This window comes from Mesoplodon densirostris, chromosome 15, assembly GCF_025265405.1.
Source record: "Mesoplodon densirostris isolate mMesDen1 chromosome 15, mMesDen1 primary haplotype, whole genome shotgun sequence".
In the NCBI taxonomy this organism is placed as follows: Eukaryota; Metazoa; Chordata; class Mammalia; order Artiodactyla; family Ziphiidae; genus Mesoplodon; species Mesoplodon densirostris.
The window spans coordinates 51,976,671-51,998,346 of NC_082675.1; the positions used below are offsets into that span (position 1 = coordinate 51,976,671).

The 21,676-nt window shown below is 44.7% G+C and overlaps 1 protein-coding gene across 8 annotated transcripts in view; it reads left to right on the top strand.

The window, feature by feature from the left end:
- Positions 1-21,676, top strand: part of FHOD3 (formin homology 2 domain containing 3) — a 503,602-nt gene that overhangs the window by 410,662 nt on the left and 71,264 nt on the right. For all 8 annotated transcript variants that reach the window (XM_060118615.1, XM_060118618.1, XM_060118622.1 and 5 more), the window contains 2 exons: positions 4,221-4,523; positions 12,456-13,336. In XM_060118615.1, the coding sequence (XP_059974598.1) occupies positions 4,221-4,523; positions 12,456-13,336 (1,184 nt within the window). The remainder of the gene's footprint in view (positions 1-4,220; positions 4,524-12,455; positions 13,337-21,676) is intronic.

Sequence of the window (21,676 nt, forward strand, 5' to 3'; positions counted from 1 at the left end):
GGCGGGCAGAAATGTTTTGGAATTCAGTGTGTAGTCTCACAGTGTTTCCTAAGTGTCCATGAGAACTTTGTGAGAAGATGCTGGCCCCAAGACCAAACTGGGGGCCCTTGGATGTGAGAGGAAAGCAGAGTCTTGGTCCCCAGAGAACCTGTGCCTTGTCATTCTTGTGTTTGATTAATACAGCTCGAAGAGGGCTCAGCCGTGGGCCCTTTGCAGGGACTCCCTGCTACTTGGTACCCAAGGCCCTCACTTGGGTGCCTGGCCGCATACCACCGTGACCCCCATTGATAGGATTTTATGTCCCGTGTCACTAGCCGAGTGGTGAGCCCTCTGAAAGCCGGGGTGTGTGTTGTGCCCTTGACACATGTGTCGCCTGGTGTATTCAGTGCAGAGGGTGTCAGGAATGAGCAGCCACACGTGTTTGCTCTCTGTCAGCTCCATTCTCCATCTTTGGTGGCTTGGCTTGACTTGAATGTGTGTGAATTTTATCTGATTTGTTCATCATTAGAACAGCTTCACACACTGCAGATTTGCAGTGAGGCCTTGTGGACACTGAGCCTGCATTCTGGTCAAGAGGTAGTTTTGGAGATGATTTCCTCCACAACAGTGATGAAAGAGAGAAACTACCCCAGCGGTCGGATCACACATTTAAATGTCTGACTCCAGAAAGTAAGGCTGGAACGTAGGGGGATGAAATTACACTATTTATTCCCAAGAATGTGTGGCTTTCTAGAGCTTGCATGTCCGTTGCCTCACTTGTCCCTGCAACCGCTGGCTGATCAGGGGCCAGAGTCACTGCTGAAGTGGAAGGAAACATGCGTGTAGGCTGGAGTCAAACAGCCATCAAATTGTGGATCCTTCCTGCTTTGTCTGCCAGTCTCCTGGGGATGATGAGTAGACTCAGGCTGATGGCAACCAACTGCACCCGTCTCCCCATCAGTGATAAAGCCCCACAGAGGCACCCTTGCCAGTTTTACCATATGCTTACCAATTAAAACTTAAATGCACGCCACATGCTAGGCTGTTGGAAACACATTCTCGTTTTGATGTGGCTATTCTGAAGTAAATGTGTGCAAGAACATATGCTTTCTGTCAACCAAACGATGACCCTGCTGTTGCTAAAACTGTGCTTTTGCCGTGCTAGTAAAACGATGGGGTTCTGTTTCTCTTTGCTAAATGCTCTATTATCAAATGAAAAAGAAATACCATAAAAAGTCCTTCAGCCCCAAAGGGAATTTTTCTCAAAGTTTTTTTCGCTCTTTCCCTGTATCCAGCCTGGTTTTTGCTTTTAAGGAAGAATGCCTGGGACTCTCCTGGTGGCGCAGTGGTTGAGAGTCCGCCTGCCAATGCAGGGGACACGAGTTCGAGCCCTGGTCCGGGAAGATCCCACATGCCGCGGAGCAACTAAGCCCGTGTGCCACAACTACTGAGCCCGTGTGCCACAACTACTGAAGGCCATATGCCTAGAGCCTGAGCTCCACAACACGAGAAACCACCACATTGAGAAGCCCGCACACCAAAACGAAGAGTAGCCCCTGCTCACCGCAACTAGAGGCAGCCCATGCACAGCAACGGAGACCCAACACAGCCTAAATAAATAAATGAAGGAAGGAAAGAAGGAAGGAAGGAAGAATGCCTGACACACCCATCTTGAGCACACGGGTTCACAGTTGTGTGCCCTTCCATTTCCTCCTGCTACTGCCAGCCAGTGCATCTCAGCCTGGAAACTTTGCTCTCTTATCACCAATTCCAAAACCATCCCTCTTGGGGACACCCAGCAAGGGCACCCAGCAGACAGCAGAGGGCCTTTGCCACACCATCCTCATTTCCCCCGTTCTCCCCAGGCAGCAGGTGCCTGTACTAGGCTGGAGTCCCCAGCAGAAGACGTACAATGTGTCATCAAGCCCGGGCAGGCAGAAGTCCCTCTGTCCTCTACACCCAGTTCCCACCTGAAGGGCACTGGTGCGGTTCCCATGGAGGAGGATTTCTTCCGTGTGGAGGTCAGAAGTTACCCAGGATGTAAGGAGAGGCTGGCATTTCATTCTCTACACTGCCTCCCTCTCTCCCCCCACAATTCCCATACTCATTCTCTGAGGAAGGCAGCCTGAGAGCAGGTGAGGGGCGGGGGTTCTGGACCCAGTGAGTCCTGGCAGGATGACTTCTGGCTGGGATGCTGAGGGCAGGTGGGCCCCCTGCCCAGTGAGGCCTGAGCTTTGCTCTCCCATAGTAATGCCACTGCCTGGCCTGCTGGGAGACCTGCCCTGGGCACCCCATTGCCAGCCATCCCTGCTCACCTGAGCTGGCAGGATATCTCCACAAAGAGAGAGCCCTCTGAACTGCCTGTTCTTATAGGGTCAGGGCAGGCCCCTTACATGCACCAGTCCTGCCTGAATCTGTATTGCTTCGAGCAGTATGTATGTAGGGCTGGAGCACATGCTCTTGGTGGCACTGCCGGGATTCCAGCAATGTGGCTCTGCCAAGCCATGAGGGTCAGACCCTCACGAGTGACTCGTGCTCCTCTGGCCGTCACAGATGACATTTTTCTTTTTTAATTCTCAATCATTTTGCTACCCATTCACAGCTCACACCTTAGAGGGTTGCTCAGCAAAAACATGCATACAGCAGACTGTGCCATTTCCCTGCTTCCTAGGGGACACCCATGGAGCCTAAGCAGCAAATCTCCAGCCTTGACAGGTTTACAAAGAGTTCTGTGCCCATGAGTGATTCTTCTAAGTAACTTTCAAGTGTATGGAATAACTTCACATTATGAGCAAACATAATTCAAGCAAAGGGTGATGGACCTCACTGGTTTAGCCACTGATAGAACATCAGGCTGCTGTTTGCTTATCAATAAGCTTGATTCACCATGGGCTTTTTTCCTCTTCCCCTGAAGAGGCAAAAGGATCATGTATTAGTTTGCTATTGCTGTGTAACAAGTTACCACAAACATAGCTGTTCAAAACAGCATCCATTTATATTATCTCACAGTTTCCATAGGTCGGAAGCCCAGCATGGCTAACTGGGTTCTCAGCCGGGGGTATCACAAGGCCACAGTCAAGGTTGTGGCTGGCTGGGCTCTTATCAGGAGGCCCTGGCAAGAGTCCACCTCCAGGTTCATTCGGGTTGTTGGCAGAATTCAGTTTCTTGTGCTTGCAGTACCGAGGTCCCTGTGCCTCGCTGGCAGTCAGCCAGGAGTCATTCTCAGCTTCTAGAGGCCACCACATTCCTCATCTCATGGCCCCCTACATCTTTAAAACCAGCACTGATGCATCAAATACTTTTTTTGAAAATAAATTTATTTATTTTAATTATTTTTGGCTGCATTGGGTCTTCGTTGCTGTGCACGGGCTTTCTCTAGTTGCAGCAGGTTGGGGCTACTCTTTGTTTCAGTGAGCGTGCTTCTCATTGTGGTGGCTTCTCTTGTTGTGGAGCACGGGCTCTAGGCACACAGGCTTTAGTAGTTGTGGCACACGGGCTAGTAGTTGTGGCTCGTGGGCTCTAGAGCACAGGCTCAGTAGTTGTGGTGCACGGGCTTAGTTGCTCCACGGCATGTGGCATCTTCCCAGACCAGGGATCGAACCCGTGTCCCCTGCATTGGCAGGCAGATTCTTAACCACTGTGCCACCAGGGAAGTACTTCATCAAATACTTCTTGTGCTTCTAATCTCTGACATCCTTTTCTGATGCTGACCAGAAAACACTCTGGTTTTTTTTTTGTTTGTTTGTTTGTTTGTTTTGTGATACGCGGGCCTCTCACTGTTGTGGCCTCTCCCATTGCGGAGCACAGTCTCCGGACGCGCAGGCTCAGCGTCCATGGCTCATGGGCCCAGCTGCTTTGCAGCATGTGGGATCTTCCCAGACCGGGGTATGAACCCGTGTCCCCTGCATCAGCAGGCGGACTCTCAACCACTGCGCCACCAGGGAAGCCCAACACTCTGTTTTTAAAAGGCTCACCAGGTTAGATCAGGCCTACCTGGATAATCTCCGTATCTTAAGGTCAAGAGACTTGAGACGTGAACACCAGCTGCACGGCCCCTTCCCTGCAGTGCCTCAGTCTGTGTTTGACTGAATAACCAGGGGACAGGAATCTCAGGGGCCAGTTTAGAATTCTGCCTGCCTCAGACAGCACGGAGAAATCAGCCTCATGTTCAATCTCACCCTCACTCGACGCTTCCAAGAAATTCCTGTCTTGCTCATAATCTCCACTGTTATCTCCCCCAGCGAGCACTGGCGATCCTGAGCCCGAACCAGAGGCAGAAGCAGAGGCAGAGGCAGAGGCAGAGGTGGGACGGGTGGCCGATGAGGCCAGCCGGGAACTAGCCCCTGCCCACACGGGAGCAGAGAGCGAGGTGGAGCGGGCCCTGGAGCCAGAGGCTGAAGAACGAGCCTCCCTGAGCGAGAAGGAGCAGCAGAATGAGGCAGTGAACGAGCGGGACAACTGCTCGGCCTCCAGCGTCTCGTCCTCCAGCAGCACGTTGGAGAGGGAGGACAAGGAGGACAAGCTCTCTCGGGACAGGGGGACCGGTAAGGAGGCCCCCTTTCCCCGTGAACACATCCCAGGGAACCCCGGGGCAGGGGACCTGGTTTGCTGGCCTCTGAGCTGACCGGCTGGCCCAGCTCGCTCCCCAGACTGTCCCCCAGTGTCTGGAGGGGGGTGTGGCCCCACTCAGCCAGCCAGCAGCTTCCTGCCCTGCAGAAGGGCCCCGACCCTCTGGCACAAGGCTGCACCGTCACTTCTACAGCTAGGAAAAGGGCCTGATAATGAGGGCGACAAGGGACTTTTCCTGAGGAACAAACCCCAGAAGAGAAATTCCTCATTTCCTTCTAACTGTTTAATTGTGAGTAGTAAGTGTGGCTTTTTTCTGATTTAAATTTAGAGACATGTCATGTCGTTGTCTACTCCCTTGAAAGAGTTTTTGCAAGGAAGTTTGTTAAGCCACTATGACTGAACATTTCAGACCAGAGCAGATTTGGTAAAATGAATCATATGAGTACTTTCAAAAACTGCCAATTCACAGCATGCAGAGATCAATTTCATGTGCTCAGCTGGAATGTATGTAATTTAAGTAATTTTCTACAATATGCTCAGGACCACTCTTTTCTTAGATACTAAGTACCTGCTTTTTCTTATGGAATCATACCTTTTTGGTGTCATCCCCGATATTCATTCAGTTTCTCCTGTTTAATGGTGACTTTATGTTTAGGGATCAAATGGAACGTTAGTCCTCGCTAGGGACTTGGGGAGGGTGCCACAGAGGGTTCTAGAAATTGTAAACGATTCAAATAATCATTTGAATTATGATTCATATGCGACACCATGGAGTTGGTTTTCCTACCCATGACCTGTGCACTGTCAGGGTGGCAGGAAGCCACCTCTTTCAACTGACTCTCCTCACCAGTGAAGGCATGTCTTATGGGCCAGGCTTCATTAAGGCTGCACAGTGACACAGACTCAAGGAACTTACATCTTAGGCCCAAATGGCAGCTGCAAGGGCCTGCCAATCAGTGGCATGACCCAGGCATGATACATTAGTTCACAGATTCAGAATACATTGTCCCTGAAGCCTGGATGAGTGAACAAAGATTGAATGAATGAATGAAGCCATAATGTCTCCTAGGAGACCTGTCAATCAATGGCTTAGTCTAAATAGTTAATATTTGAGTTTTCACAGTTATATTATTCGATTTTATTCTATATATCACTGGTCACCATTATATAGTGAAAAAGGAGGTCTTAAAATACTTTATGTCTTAGGAATTATCACATTGAAAATCTTGTGTCTGGTTGAAGATGTATGTGCTAAAAGGATTACGTATATTGATACTAAATTTCTTTCAAAGTCAGATTACAGTTACACTCTCAAATTCTACTTGTTGTTATTCACATTTAATGTAATTATGGTCACAGTACAGGGTGTCGGGTAAGTCTTCTTGATCATTTGGCCTTAAATCATGTTTTATTCTATTATGAGTAGCTTTAAGTATTATTCATCATAACTAGGTTTAGCAGGCCTAAAACATATAAACAAGTTGGATTAGTAAAAATAAGCTGGGGAACAGAGCTTTCTTGGATCAGATTGCCCAATATCCTTCCAAATAAGGACAACTTTCCAAAAATGGAGACTCTTCTCCCAGTGAAGAACCATTGACTTTCTACCAAAAGCTGGTGGTGTCCAGGAATTGGAGCTTTGCATTGACTTTTCTGCTTCAGTCTGGTGCTGTTAAGAAATGTGACCATGTTTATGTGTTGTAGCTTATTGGTTCCTAAAAAATCCCACTGCTCATGGGCACATCAGCAGCTGTGGAGACAGAGAAGCTCTGTCACCATTGCTTTTGCTTTTCAGAATTTTCTCAATTAAATCACAAAGGCAATCAAAGTGATTCCCAGTCTTATTTCTAACAGTTGTACCTATTACTTGAGAATGAATTTGTAGGGCTTGAAAGAGACCCAACTTATTGCAGATGTGTGGTTTTATTTTTCTTTGTTTTCATGTGTTCCACTCCCTGGCATTAGAGTAAGAGGCTTTACTGTAACATTCATCACACTTTGTTGTAGTTACTTGTATAACTGTACTTTGTCTCTATTTGAATGTAAGCTTTGTGAGGATGGGGATGTCTGTCTTATTCATTGTGAGGTCTTACTTCCTAACTGGGTGCCCAGAACATAGTAGGGGCTCGTAAAACCACTGATGACTAAATGAATGAATCTGGCTAAGATGGAGACGCCCCATTGCTCCCAGGTCCTCCATCTCACAACTAAAATACCAGCACCCTGGATGTAACAGAACAACCAATCATAGGAGGACTCTGAAAGGTGGAAAGAAGGAAGCAGACTGCCTAGGAGGCTTTGAACTTGAACGACGTGGCAGTGAAGCTTCAAGGAAAGCCGATTCCCTTAGCCAAAGGGTTGGGGAAGGCGTTGCCTAACAGAAGAGAAAATCTTTTCTGCTGTTAGTAAGTGCTCTATCCTAAATAAGGCCTAATGGAAAGTTTGCCACTGTCTCACCTCTCCCCATAACCCAGTGGTTTCAGGGAGACTGAAGAGGAAGTGGCCTTCTATACAGCACCCCCCTGGAAACAAGAGTGACAATTCTGCTGTTCCCTCCCCTCCTCAACCCTGTGGTGTCACCGGGACTCAGAAGGGAGCCAGTCTTCTATCCCCTGCCCAGTAGAAGCAGGTAGTGCTACAGTTCCCCTGCTGGGGTAGTGTTGGCTTAATGGGGAGCTCAGTCTATCCCCTGAAGGGGAGAAGCAAGTGGGTCCCAATTCCTCCAACAGGGAGGGGGGTCCTGTGGGGATCTGAGCCTTCACCCCCACACAGAAGGAACTAGACTTAATGAGGAGTGGAGAGGGGACTAATAACATTCTCTGTCCCCATCACCACCCTCCTTGTCCCTGATGCTGATGGGAGCACAGCGGAGAGCTGAGCTTCCATCCCCATCCAGTATAAACAAGGTAGAATGATGTGGTTGGAGGTGGTACTAGTCTGCACTCTGTTCTCCCCAAGCCAGAATCAGTGGGGACTGGTGGGAAGCTGAGCCTTCACCTCACTTGGAGGCAATGAGCCAATGTGAGTTAGTGCTCCACCTCCACTGGGAAGATGCTGGTGGGGTCAAGGGGGTGCTGAAACTCCACCCTACCCATCTGCAGTGAGGGAGTGTGAGTCAGCCCTCTTCCTGGGTGGTGACGGTAGGACCCAGCAGGGAGCTGAACATCTACCTGCACCAAGCCCTGTAGGCTACGCCCCAAAAGGGTGACTACCTGCTAAAAGAGAAGATTAAATATTATCCAGAGTCTATCAGATGATACCGAAAATATCCAGGATACAATAGAAAATCACTCATCATATCAAGAAGTAGGGCAATCACATCTTGAATGGGAAAAGACCATCCACAGGTGCCAACACTGAGATGAATCAGATGCTGGAATTATCTGTCAAAAATTTTAAAGCAGTCATTATAATAACGCTTCAGTGGATAGTTACAAACACTCAGGGCTCAGGAAATACATGAAAAAAAATCTTAGCAAAGAAATAGGAGATATTAAAAAAGAACCCAAGGGAAATTATAGAACTGGAAAATACAGTAACTGAAATAAAATATTTGACATGCTTTATAGTTGATTGGAGACAACAAAGAAAATAATCAGTGTACTTGAAAACAGATCAGTAGAAATTACCAAATCTGAATAACAGAGAAAAAAATAGACTAAAAAGAATGAACAGAGCCTCAGGGACCCATGGGATTATATCAATAAACTAACATTCATTTCATCCGAGTCTGAGAATAAGAGGAGAGAGAGTGCAGTGTGGAAAGATATTTGAGGAAATAATGGCTGTAAATTTCCCAAGTTTGGCAAAAGGTATAAATCTACAGATTTAAGAAGCTGAGCAAATCCTAACAAGGATAAATCCAAGGAAATCTGCACCAAGACAAATGACAAACTTCTGAAAACTAAAAACCAAAAAAACAGTTTTTGGAAAGAAAGAAATGACGTGGTACCTATAGAGGAACAGCAATTCAAAGGATAGCAGGTTTCTCATCTGAAACATGGAGGCCAGCAGGAAGGGGCACAGCATCTATCAAGTGCTAAAAGACTAGAACTATCAACCATGAATTACATATACAGTAAAAGTAGGCTTTAACAATGCAGGGGAAGTAAAGACATTCTCAGTTAAAGAGAAACTAGGAGAATTTGACACTAGCAGACCTACCCTTGAAGAATGGCTAAAGGAAGTTCTCCGAACAGAAAGGAAATGATGACAGAAGAAGGCTTGGGACTCCAGAAAGAAAAGAACAACAGAATGGGTAAAAATAGGGGTAAATTAAAAAATGCTCTCTTTTTACTCGTGAGCTGCTTAAATCATATTTGATGGTGGAAGCAAAAATTATATTTGATATATGTTGTTCAATATATGTAGAGGAAGTACTTAAGACAATTGTGTACTTAAGACAAAAGTGGGAGGGTAATGGGATCGAAATGGAAGTAAGATTTCTACACTTCAAAGTAGTAAATACCAATAGACTAAATAAGTTAGTATATATATTGTAATACCTAGAGCAACCACTAAGAAAATTACATGAAGCCATGTACTCAAAAACACTCTAAATGAATCATGTTGAAATTCTCAAAAATGTTCAAGTAATCCACCCAAGACCAAGAAAGGAGAAACAGACACTGAAACAAAGAGATCAAACAAAACAAATAAAACAGCAGACTTAAGCCCTAACATATCAATTAAAAGACAGAGATTTGCTGAGTGTATAAAAACACAACCCAACTACATGCTATCGTATACAACACTCATTTCAAACGTAATGACATGGGCAGATGGAAAGTTAAAAGTTGGGAAAAGATATCAGGCCAACATTAATCAAAGAAAAGCTGGAGTGGCTATATTAATATCAGATAAAGTAGACTTCAGAGCAAAGGAAATTACTAGGGACAAAGAAGCACCCTACATAATGATTTTAAAAAGACCTAAATGAGTGAAGAATGTAAACGAGAAAACCAGCATTCAAAGTGTTACCTGATTATGCTCTTTTCCCTGTTGCCAAAATAAGAAACTGCCAACATTTCCCAATAAATGAAGAGAGTGAGGCAGTCTGTTCAGAGAGACTCAGCCACTTTATCTGCCGCAGCCTCCTGGCATCAAAGCAGTCTCCCTATTTACAGGACTGTCTGACCAGCTGTAGAAGTTTTTCCGTCGTGTCCTCAAATGCCACCTCTTCTCTCTTTGATGGTGGTTATCGCCTAAGTGTATTTTGTTTGTGAAACCAACCTACAAGAGGGCTTAAGAGCTCCTTGTTCTGGTGTTGGTCACTTGGTGAGCTCAGGCCACTGTCGAGGAGAACATAGAGGACAAAGCTACACAGGAAAAAATGGAGCACCAGGGGGCCTCTGTGCTTCCCCAGTAAATACTCCTCAAGATGAAGGCACAGCTATGTGGGAGAGACCAGTGTCCCCCCCCCCCAGCCCATTTGATCTGGCTCTTCTTTGGTAGAAAGAAGGCTCCTGGTGCTCACGTCCACGGCCTAGGTCTTCTGCCCCCTGCTCAAACAAGTATCCACACAGGCCCTAGATACCTGATGGAACTCACATCCTGAAATGCCCACTGCACAGCCCTGCTGGCCCTTAGGAAGCAAATTCAGAGGGATAACATTGGTGACCATTCATTCATTCATTCATTCATCCTAGGTGCTGGGGATACAACAGGGAACAAAACAAACCCAAATCCCTGCTCTTGTAGAGTTTACATATCAAGGAGGAACACAGCTTAACAAGTAAGGATAATCATTCCAGTGATGGGCCAAAGGCAACAGTAAAATCAGAAAGGGAAACATGGAAGATTAGACAGTAAGAAGTGCTTGGGTAGAAAATAAAGCAGGAAAGGATGAAACTGGAGGGGGAGAGGGAGGTTTGCACAATTTTAAATAAGGTGATCGGGGAAGATTTCACTGGGAAGATACTATTTGAGCAAAGACCTAAAGGAAGTTGAGAAGCAAATTGTGTGATTACCTGGGTTTGTCCCAGGAGGGGCAAAGATCCTGAGGCTGGATCACCTCACACCTGGTGAGTTCTACGAATGTCAAGGACCTGCTGTACCTGAAGAGGTTCATGTGTGTATATCTGGGGTGGTGGTAGTGGTAGAGGTGGTGGTAGGAGAGGAAAGAAAACTAAGGTGGGATCACAAATGGCTTGGGAACATTGACAGGTCCTTGGCATTTTGTCTCAGTGAAATGTGGCACTGTTAGAAAACTTTAAGCAGAGAGATACGATCGGACATTGTAACACATCACGTGGCTGTGGTGTTGAGAACTGACTGCAGAGGGACAAGAGTGGAAGCTGAGACCAGCTAGGGGCTCCCCTGCAATACCGGTGGCAAGAAACCATGCTGGTTCGGACCAGGGTCATGGCAGGAGTGGTGATGAGAAAAGTGGTTGGATTCCGGATGTAACATGAAGATTTAGCTAACAGGATGCCCTGCTGTGTGGGGTGAAAGAACAGGATAAAAGTCAAGGATGACTCTGAGGCTTTTGGAATTGGCAGCAAGATGGGTGAAGTAGCCGTGTCTGAGGTAGGAAATGACTGCAGGAGAAGCAGTTTCAGTGAGTGGATGGGAGTGAGGGCAGAAGGTGGTATTTAAAGCCCTGAGACTGAATGAGATGATGACTAAGAAGGTGAGTGTAGATGGAGAGAAGAGGTCCAGGGACACTTAAATGTTAAAGACAAGGTGGAACCAACCCAGGAGACTGAGAAGGAGCAGCCAAAAAGAAGGAGGCAAAGCAAATGAGTGCAGTGTCTGGGAGGCCAAGTGAAGGACATAAGTCAAGGATGAGGGAGCGACAGCTGCGTCTTGTGCAACAGGAAGGTCATCGGTCACCCGGAAAGGAGCATCTTTGAAAGGGAGCAAAAACTTCACTAGACTGGCTTCGAGAGAGAATAAAGAAAGAAATTGGAGATAACAAAACAACTCTTATAAGCAGCTTTCCTTTAAAAGAAAGGAGAAAATTTGGATTATAGGTGGGGGGATAAGTGGAATCCAGTGAGGTTTTCTGTTTTTGTTTAATGGGTAAAATTATACCATGTTTATATTCCAGTAGGAAGGCCTAGTAGGGGGAGCATGGGAGATGCAGGATGGAGAATTGCTGGAGTGGTTTCCAAATGCACGAGTGGAGTGGTTGACCCCCGCTAAGAGGACAGTTTGTCAGTGTCACAGGACAGAGGCCATGGTCAGGGATCAAGTGCAGGTGGGTGGGTGGAGGCAGAATGGAGGCCCTGGAAGATCTCTGACTTTGTCTGTTAAGTTTTTGAAACAGGAAACAAGGCCATGCTTGCAGAGGATGAGATGGGTGGGGGATGCTAGAGGAGAGTGGAGGTGTGTGAAAAGTCATCTAGGAGAGGTCATGGATGGGACCGCCAGGCAGCATCACCTGAAGACTGGTGGCCATGAACTTAAAGTGTGACCAATGGCATGGTCTGTGCATTTCTCCAGACACTTCGGCTGCCCTGATGCAGAGGTGGAGTAGGGGGAGAAAGGGGGACAACTCTACAGCCTTTCCAACATCTGCCATGGGTGAGGGAGCATTTCCTTGCCTCCCTGTGTATAGTTAGGGCAGAAGCCCCTTAGTTATCCTGGGTGGGTCCTGACCAGCTGTCATGGGTGGGCAGGAAAGGTGTGGGAAATTTTTCCCATGAGCCTAGGCCAGAGCCACAAGCAGTGTCATACCTACAAGAGTCTTGGGTCCTAGAGTGGGTCATTGGCTCTTTGATGTAGCACCTCTTTCTGATCAAGAGCATCTTGTCAGGCATGACCACCTTCCTCTCCAATTGCTTTATTTCTGTGCCATCCTGAATCCCTCTGTGTGCAATGTCCACATGTTGCCTAGTGGCTTTTCTCATAGTATTGAGGCCCATGCCACATTCTCATTTTTTGTTTTCCTGTGAACTTTTCAGGTTTGTGGTCTGCGGGTGTTCAGGATGCTGGTGTAAATGAGCAGTGTGGCGACATCCTTACCAGCAAACGGTTCATGCTGGACATGCTGTATGCCCATAACAGAAAGCCCACGGATGATGAGGAGAAGGGGGAGGGCGAGACCACGAGGACCGCGCAGGGGGCGGAGGCCGTAGCCAGCCTGGCCAGCCGGATATCCACCTTGCAGGCCAACTCTCTGGCCCAGGATGAGAGCGTCAGGAGGGTGGACGTTGGCTGTCTGGACAATCGGGGCAGCGTGAAAGCCTTTGCTGAGAAATTCAACAGCGGGGACCTAGGGAGAGGGTCCATCTCCCCAGACGCCGAGCCCAATGACAAGGTCACGGAGAAGGTGTCGGCACAGCCCAAGACGGAATCTGACTACATCTGGGACCAGCTCATGGCCAATCCGCGGGAGCTCAGAATCCAAGACATGGATTTCACTGACCTGGGGGAGGAGGACGACATCGACGTCCTGGACGTGGACCTGGGTCACAGGGAGGCCCCGGGGCTGCCTCCCCCACCCCCGCCCACCTTTCTCGGTTTGCCGCCCCCTCCCCCTCCGCCCCTGCTGGACGGCGTGCCTCCCCCTCCAGTCCCCGGTAATTTATTGGCTCCTCCTCCAGTATTCAGTGCTCCTCAGGGCTTAGGGTGGCCCCAGGTACCCAGGGGTCAGCCAGCATTCACCAAGAAAAAGAAGACCATCCGTCTGTTCTGGAATGAAGTGCGGCCTTTTGAGTGGCCGTGTAAGAACAACAGCCGCTGCAGAGAATTCCTGTGGTCCAAACTGGAACCTATTAAGGTGGACACTTCCAGGCTGGAGCACCTGTTTGAGTCTAAATCGAAGGAACTGGCCGTCTCCAAGGTACCGCTAGCATCCAGCATGCCTCTTGATTTGCAGAGTTACTTTCAGCTGTTGGGTAGAATGGAGAGATTTGTTGTATATAAAATGTCCTTCATGTTGCTCTTGCTATTTGGTAAAAAAGGCAGTTGGTATAAAAATCTGACCTTTAATACAGTACTCTCAGTGCCACATGCTAGGTGTGAGCTAAATGCGTAAGGGACACTTCATTGCTAATGTGGACAGCAGCTTACTAACACCAACAGGTGAAATAGCTTTCAAAGAACCCAGTAACCTCGAGGAAGAAACAAAAGGGTTACCCAGGGAATGTTAGTATGGCCCGACAGCAGATGTTGACATTCTCTAGAGGAAAGTAGGCTTGCTAATTAATCAAACATACTGACTTTGTCCCGGGGATGTGTTTATTCACACTTAACCTTTGTTGTTTATGGTTGATAGTAGTAGTTTGAACCTCAGCTGTAACCACACAATGCTTTCACAAAGGCAGTAATCTGCGTGGCGTTTCTTCAGATAATCCCCTGGCTGAGTCAGCATGCTGCAACTATCTAGATATTTCCAAATAACCATGTAGTTAGCATCCTGTAAACATTACACATGTATCTAGATTTCTTATTTTTCATAGATGTTTGAGGACCTGTAGGCATTGCTGCTGTGATATTTTTAACAGAGATATTCTATCCACTTTTATAAATGGAAAGCTCTGTACATGAAGTTACTGGACGTCAAAGGTAAAGTCATGGCTAATGAACACTGATGAAGAGGCTGCATGATACTATCACAGATTTTATTTCTCATAATTCACTGCATTAATAGGGTCTCCTTTACATATCTTAAAGAACTGGTTTTTTTAAAAAAAACTCGTGATTCTGGGTATATTACAGTTTTAAAACAGGTTTAAGACTGTCTTCTCAGGAACTAGGGGTAAGAGAAAACGCTTTGTAAAGTATAGTTTAAACATGTAAGAACTTATTATCATGAATTAATTCCAGCTCCATGGGTTGCTTCATTGAGCATCGTATTGGGTGAGTATAAAGATGCTTGAGTTGGGCTCCCTGACCTGCCAGTCGGGCACTGAGTTTGAATCAAATAGTATGTGCAGCATCCTCAGGATAGGAGTGTCCTTCAGACAAGGACCTGAGTGATGGAGTTAGCGCCTGTCACCACTGTGTGATGCTGAAAGGCTAGGGCGGGAGCTGTAAGCGGTCAACTTCCTGTTAAAACCTGTGCCTGGGGGTCTGGATCTACCTGCTGCTCTTCCTGAGTTGGCTTTTACCCTTGCAATGATTTCTGCCCAGTCCCAGCAAGGATGTGAATCTAAACCATTTCCAGCCCTACCCCACCCCACCCCCAAGTCAAAATTAAAGTTTTCTCCTGTTTACAAATCAAACTGCTAGGATCCAATACAGAAAATTGTGCCATCAGTCCTCTCCTCCAACTGGAAGTAGACCCCCTCTTGTCCTCTCTAGAAAATGACACCAAGGGAAGTGACATTGGGCACCTGCTCTTGGTGTCTCTGTGTCCTGACTTCCCAGGATTGGTCACGTGTGGTCATGAGCCACCCTCATGCCCCCTTCAATTCTTACCGTCAGACCGGGCATCTGGGAGAAGACTGGCCTGGCGGGGTTGAAACAGCAGACGTGGTGGCCGGGAGTTACCCAGGATGTGCCCTCACTCCCTTCACGCTCCAACACGCTGATCTGGTTGGCCCGTCTCCAGCGTCCCGCATGGCTGTCTGCACCCTCTGGGCTTTCCCTGGTTGCACCTCAGCCTCGGAGGTTGCTGATGGGGAGGCTAGCTCTTGACTCAGGGTGGGAAGAATAAAAGAGTAACAGTTTGGCAGTGAAGGAACTTCTGACTTCATTTTTACAAAGGAAATGGCAAAGTTAAAAGCTTCCTTGAGAATACAGAAAATGGGTTCACCTCCCCCGCCTCCTTCTCTTGATCCCACTGTGGTTGGTGGTAAGAGCCTGGTTGGTGCCCACTCAGTAGCCCAAAGTTCCAGTCTTGCTTGAAGTAGGTGGCAACCTCTTAAAATCCTTTATTTCCCAGCTTAAGGACAAATGTTTGCCTAGTTTTTATAAAGTGAGAGCATAAGAGGAAAAGTAATATATTGAAAAATTTACCAAACTGATTCCAGAATGTTCTACAATGAGACCCAGGAGACCATCTTGGGAGGCTAGGAAATGTGAGTAGGGGTTAATTGATAAATGTTACAAAGGGTGAGAATGCAAACTGGAGCGTTGAACCTGTTATGTGTATGTTATCCATATAGGTACAACCAATTTTACTTCTGTTTCTAATCCTTGACTGTGATTTTCATAAAACTCAGCTGTAAGCAGCCACTTCCGAATTCTGGCTCATGAGAAGTTTTTCATTAAACGCAATAGAGTGCATCAAAAATAAAATAGACTTCACAAGGCACCACAGAGCAAAGGGAATCAGTTGTAGTTTCCATCAGAAAACTTACACCAGACTAGAGTTACAGGGCATGGTTATGACCAACCGAGTTACCTCTAAAGATTCATGTGCCAGATCCAAGGCTGGGTGACCACTTAATGGAAATGATAAGGACAGAAAGATATGCTTTTTGATTTCCTTTCCAAATAGTTTATGCAACTGGATCTACTTTTATCTCACAGCAGGATATATATATATATAATATATATATAGCTTTTTTGAATTTTATTTATTTTTATATAGCAGATTATTAGTTATCCCTTTTATACATATTAATGAATATATGTCGATCCCAATCTCCCAATTCATCCCACCACCACCACCACCTTTACCCCCTTGGTGTCCGTACGTTTGTTCTCTACATCTGTGTCTCAATTTCTGCCCTGCAAACCAGTTCATTTGCACTATTATTCTAGGTTCCACATATATGTGTTAATATAAGATATTTGTTTTCCTCTTTCTGACATACTTCACTCTGTATGACAGTCTCTAGATCCATCCATGTATCTACAAATGACCCAATTTTGTTCCTTTTCATGGCTGAGTAATATTCCATTATATATATATGTACCACATCTTCTTTATCCATTCATCTGTCAATGGGCATTTAGGTTGCTTCCATGACCTGGCTATTGTAAATAGTGCTGCAGTGAACATTAGGGTGCATGTGTCTTTTTGAATTATGGTTTTCTCTGGGTATATGCCCAGTAGTGGGATTGCTGGGTCATATGGTAATTCTATTTTTAGTTTTTTAAGGAACCTCCATACTGTTCTCCATAGTGGCTGTATCAATTTACATTCCCACCAACAGTGCAAAAGAGTTCCCTTTTGTCCACACACTCTCCAGCATTTGTTGTTTGTAGATTTTATAATGATGCCCATTCTAACTGGTGTGAGGTGATACCTCATTGTAGTTTTGATTTGCATTTCTCTAATAGTTAGTGATGTTGAGCAGCTTTTCATGTGCTTATTGGCCATCTGTATGTCTTCTTTGGAGAAATGTCTATTTAGGTCTTCTGCCCACTTTTTGACTGGGTTGGTTTTTTAATATTGAGCTGCATGAGCTGTTTATATATTTTGGAGATTAATCCTTTGTCCGTTGATTTGTTTGCAAATATTTTCTCCCATTCTGAAGGTGGTCTTTTCATCTTGTTTATGGTTTCCTTTGCTTTGCAAAAGCTTTGAAATTTCATTAGGTCCCATTTGTTTATTTTTGTTTTTATTTCCATTACTCTAGGAGGTGGGTCAAAAAAGATCTTGCGGGCTTCCCTGGTGGCACAGTGGTTGAGAGTCCACCTGCTGATGCAGGGGATGCGGGTTCGTGCCCCGGTGCAGGAAGATCCCACATGCCGCAGAGCAGCTGGGCCCGTGAGCCATGGCCGCTGAGCCTGCGCGTCCGGAGCCTGTGCTCCACAAGGCGAGAAGCCACAACAGTGAGAGGCCCACATACAACAACAACAACAACAAAAAAAAGATCTTGCTGTGATTTATGTCAAAGAGTGTTCTGCCTATGTTTTCCTCTAAGAGTTTTATAGTGTCCAGTCTTACATTTAGGTCTCTAATCCATTTTCAGTTTATTTTTGTGTATGGTGTTAGGAAGTGTTCCAATTTCATTCTTTTACATGTAGCTGTCCAGTTTTCCCAGCACCACTTGTTGAAGAGACTGTCTTTTCTCCACTGTATGTCCTTGACTCCTTTGTCATAGATTAGCTGAGCATAGGTACGTGGGTTTATCTCTGGGCTTTCTATCCTGTTCCATTGATCTGTATTTCTGTTTTTGTGCCAGTACCATACTGTCTTGATTACTGTAGCTTTGGAGTATAGTCTGAAGTCAGGGAGTCTGATTCCTCCAGCTCCATTTTTTCCCTCAGGACTGCTTTGGCTACTGGGGAACTTTTGTGTCTCCACACAAATTTTAAGATTTTTTTGTTCTAGTTCTGTAAAAAATGCCATTGGTAATTTGATAGGGATTGCGTTGACTCTGTAGATTGCTTTGGGTAGTATAATCATTTTCACAATATTGATTCTTCCAATCCAAGAACATGGTATAGCTCTCCATCTGTTTGTATCATCTTTAATTTCATTCATCAGTGTCTTATAGTTTTCTGCGTACAGGTCTTTTGTCTCCCTAGGTAGGTTTATTCCTAGGTATTTTATTCTTTTTCTTGCAGTGGTAAATGAGAGTGTTTCCTTAATTTCTCTTTCAGATTTTTCATCATTAGTGTATAGGAATGCAAGAGATTTCTGTGCATTAATTTTGTATCCTGCAACTTTACCAAATTCATTGATTAGCTCTAGTAGTTTTCTGGTGGCATCCTTAGGATTCTCTATCATATCATCTGCAAACAGTGACAGTTTTACTTTTTCTCTTCCAATTTGTATTCATTTTTTTTCTTTTTGTTCTCTGATTACCATGGCTAGGACTTCCAAAACGATGTTGAATAATAGTGGCAAAAGTCAACATCCTTGTCTTGTTCCTGATCTTAGAGGAAATGCTTTCAGTTTTTCAGCATTGAGAACGATCTTGGCTGTGGGTTTGTTGTATATGCCCTTTATTATGTTGAGGTAGTTTCCCACTATGCCCACTTTCTGGAGAGTTTTTATCATAAATGGGTGTTGAATTTTGTCAAAAGCTTTTTCTGACTCTATTGAGATGATCATATGGTTTTTATTCTTCAATTTGTTAATATGGTGTATCACATTGATTGATTTTTGTATATTGAAGAATCCTTGCATCCCTGAGATAAATCCCACTTGATCATGGTGTATGATCCTTTTAATGTGTTGTCAGATTCTGTTTGCTAGTATTTTGTTGAGGATTTTTGCATCTATATTCATGAGCGATATTGGTCTGTAATTTTCTTTTTTTTGTAGTATGTTTGTCTGGTTTTGGTATCAGGGTGATAGTGGCCTCATAGAATGAGTTTTGGAGTGTTCCTTCCTCTGCAATATTTTGGAGGAGTTTCAGAAGGATGGGTGTTAACTCTTCTCTAAATGTTTCTTAGAATTCATCTGTGAAGCCATCTGGTCCTGGGCTTTTGTTTGTTGGAAGATTTTTAATCACAGTTTCAATTTCTTTACTTGTGATTGGTCTGTTCATATTTTCTATTTCTTCCTGGTTTAGTCTTGGAAAGTTATACCTTTCTAAGAATTTGTCCATTTCTTCCAGGTTGTCCATTTTATTGGCATAGAGTTGCTTGTACTAGTCTCTTAGGATGCTTTGTATTTCTGAGGTGTCTGTTGTACCCTCTGCTTTTTCATTTCTAAATTTATTGATTTGAATCCTCTCCCTCTTTTTCTTGATGAGTCTGGCTAATGGCTTATCAATTTTGTTTATCTTCTCAAAACACCAGCTTTTAGTTTTATTGATCTTTGGTATTGTTTTCTTTGTTTCTATTTCATTTGTTTCTGCTCTGATCTTTATGGTTTCTTTCTTTCTACTAACTTTAGGTTTTGTTTGTTCTTCTTTCTCCAGTTCCATTAGGTGTAAGGTTAGATTGTTTATTTGAGATTTTTATTCTTTCTCGAGGTAGGCTTGTATAGCTATAAACTTCCCTCTTAGAACTGCTTTTGTTGCATCCCATAGGTATTGGATCATCATGATTTCACTGTCATTTGTCTCTAGGTATTTTTTGACTTTCTCTTTGATTTCTTCAGTTATCTCTGTTATTTAGTAATGTATTGTTTAGCCTCCATGTGTTTGTGTTTTTTATATTTTTGTCCCCATAATTGATTTCTAATCTCACAACGTTGTGGACAGAGAAGATGCTTGATATGATTTTAATTTTCTTAAATTCACTGAGGCTTGATTTGTGACCCAAGATGTGATCTATCCTGGAGAATGTTCCGTTTGCACTTGAAAGGAAAGTGTAATCTGCTGTTTTCGGATGGAATGTCCTATAAATATCAATTAACTCTATCTAGTCTATTGTGTCATTTAAAGCTTGTGTTTACTTATAAATTTTCTGTTTGGATGATCTGTCCATTGGTGTAAGTGAGGTGTTAAAGTCCCCCACTATTATTGTCTTACTGTCCATTTCTTCTTTTAGAGCTGTTAGCAGTTCCCTATGTATTGAGGTGCTCCTATGTTGGGTGCATATATAATTGTTATACCTTCCTCTTGAATTGATCCCTTGATCGTTATGTAGTGTCCTTCCTTGTCTCTTGTAACATTCTTTATTTTAAAGTCTATTTTATCTGATATGAGTATTGCTACTCCAGCTTTCTTTTGATTTCCCTTAGCATGGAATATCTTTTTCCATCCCCTCACTTTCAGTCTGTATGTGTCCCTAGGTCTGATGTGGGTCTCTTGTAGACAGCACATATATGGGTCTTGTTTTTGTATCCATTCAGCGAGCCTGTGTCTTTTGGTTAGAGCATTTAATCCATTCACATTTAAGGTAATTATCAATATGTATGTTCCTTTTATCATTTTCTCAATTGTTATGGGTTTGTTTTTGTAGGTCCTTTTCTTCTCTTGTATCTCCCACTTAGAGAAGTTCCTTTGGCATTTGTTGTAGAGCTGGTTTGGTGGTGCTGAATTCTCTTCGCTTTTGCTTATCTGTAAAGCTTTTGATTTCTCTGTCAAATCTGAATGAGATCCTTGCTGGGTAGAGTAATCTTGGTAGTAGGTCCTTTCCTTTCATTACTTTAAATACGTCATGCCACTCCCTTCTGGCTTGTAGAGTTTCTGCTGAGAAATCAGCTGTTAACCTTATGGGAGTTCTCTTGTATGTTATTTGTCATTTTTCCCTTGCTGCTTTCAATAATTTTTCTTTGTCTTTAATTTTTGTGAATTTGATTACTATGTATCTTGGCATGTTTCTCCTTGGGTTTATCCTGCCTGGGACTCTCTGTGCTTCCTGGACTTGGGTGGCTATTTCCTTCCCATGTTAGGGAAGTTTTCGACTATAATCTCTTCAAATATTTTCTCAGGTCCTTTCTCTCTCTCTTCTCTTTCTGGAATGCCTATAATGCGAATGTTGTTGCATTTAATGTTGTCCCAGAGGTCTCTGAGACTCTTTTCATTTCTTTTCATTCTTTTTACTTTATTCTGTTCCATGGCAGTGAATTCCACTATTCTCTCTTCTGTCTTCTGTCACTTATCCGTTCTTCTGCCTCAGTTGTTCTGCTATTGATTCCTTCTATGTATTTTTCATTTCAGTTATTGCATTGTTCATCTCTGTTTGTTCTTTGATTCTTCTAGGTCTTTGTTAAAAATTTCTTGCATCTTCTCTATCTTTGCCTCCAGTTGTTTTCCGAGGTCCTAGATCATCTTCACTATCATTATTCTGAATTCTTTTTCTGGAAGGTTGCCTATCTCCACTTCATTTAGTTGTTTTTCTGAGGTTTTATCTTGTTCCTTCATCTGGTACATAGCCCTCTGTCTTTTCATCTTGTCTGTCTTTCTGTGAATGTGGTTTTTTCCCCACGGGCTGCAGGACTGTAGTTCTTCTTGCTTCTGCTGTCTGCCCTCTGCTGGATGATGCTATCTCAGAGGCTTGTGGACATTTCCTGATGGGAGGGGCCGGTGGTGGGTAGAGCTGGGTGTTGCTCTGGTGGGCAGAGCTCAGCAAAACTTTAATCTCCTTGTCTGCTCACGGGTGGGGCTGCCTTCCCTCCCTGTTGGTTGTTTGGTCTGAGGTGACCCAACACTGGAGCCTACCTGGGCTCTTTGGTGGGGCTAATGGCGGCCTCTGGGAGGGCTCACGCCAAGGAGTACTTCCCAGAACTTCTGCTGCCAGTGTTCTTGTCCCCACAGTGAGCCACAGCCACCCTCGCCTCTGCAGGAGACCCTCCAGCACTAGGAGGTTGGTCTGGTTAAGTCTCCCCTGGGGTCACTGCTCCTTCCCCTGGGTCCCAATGTGCACACTACTTTGTGTGTAC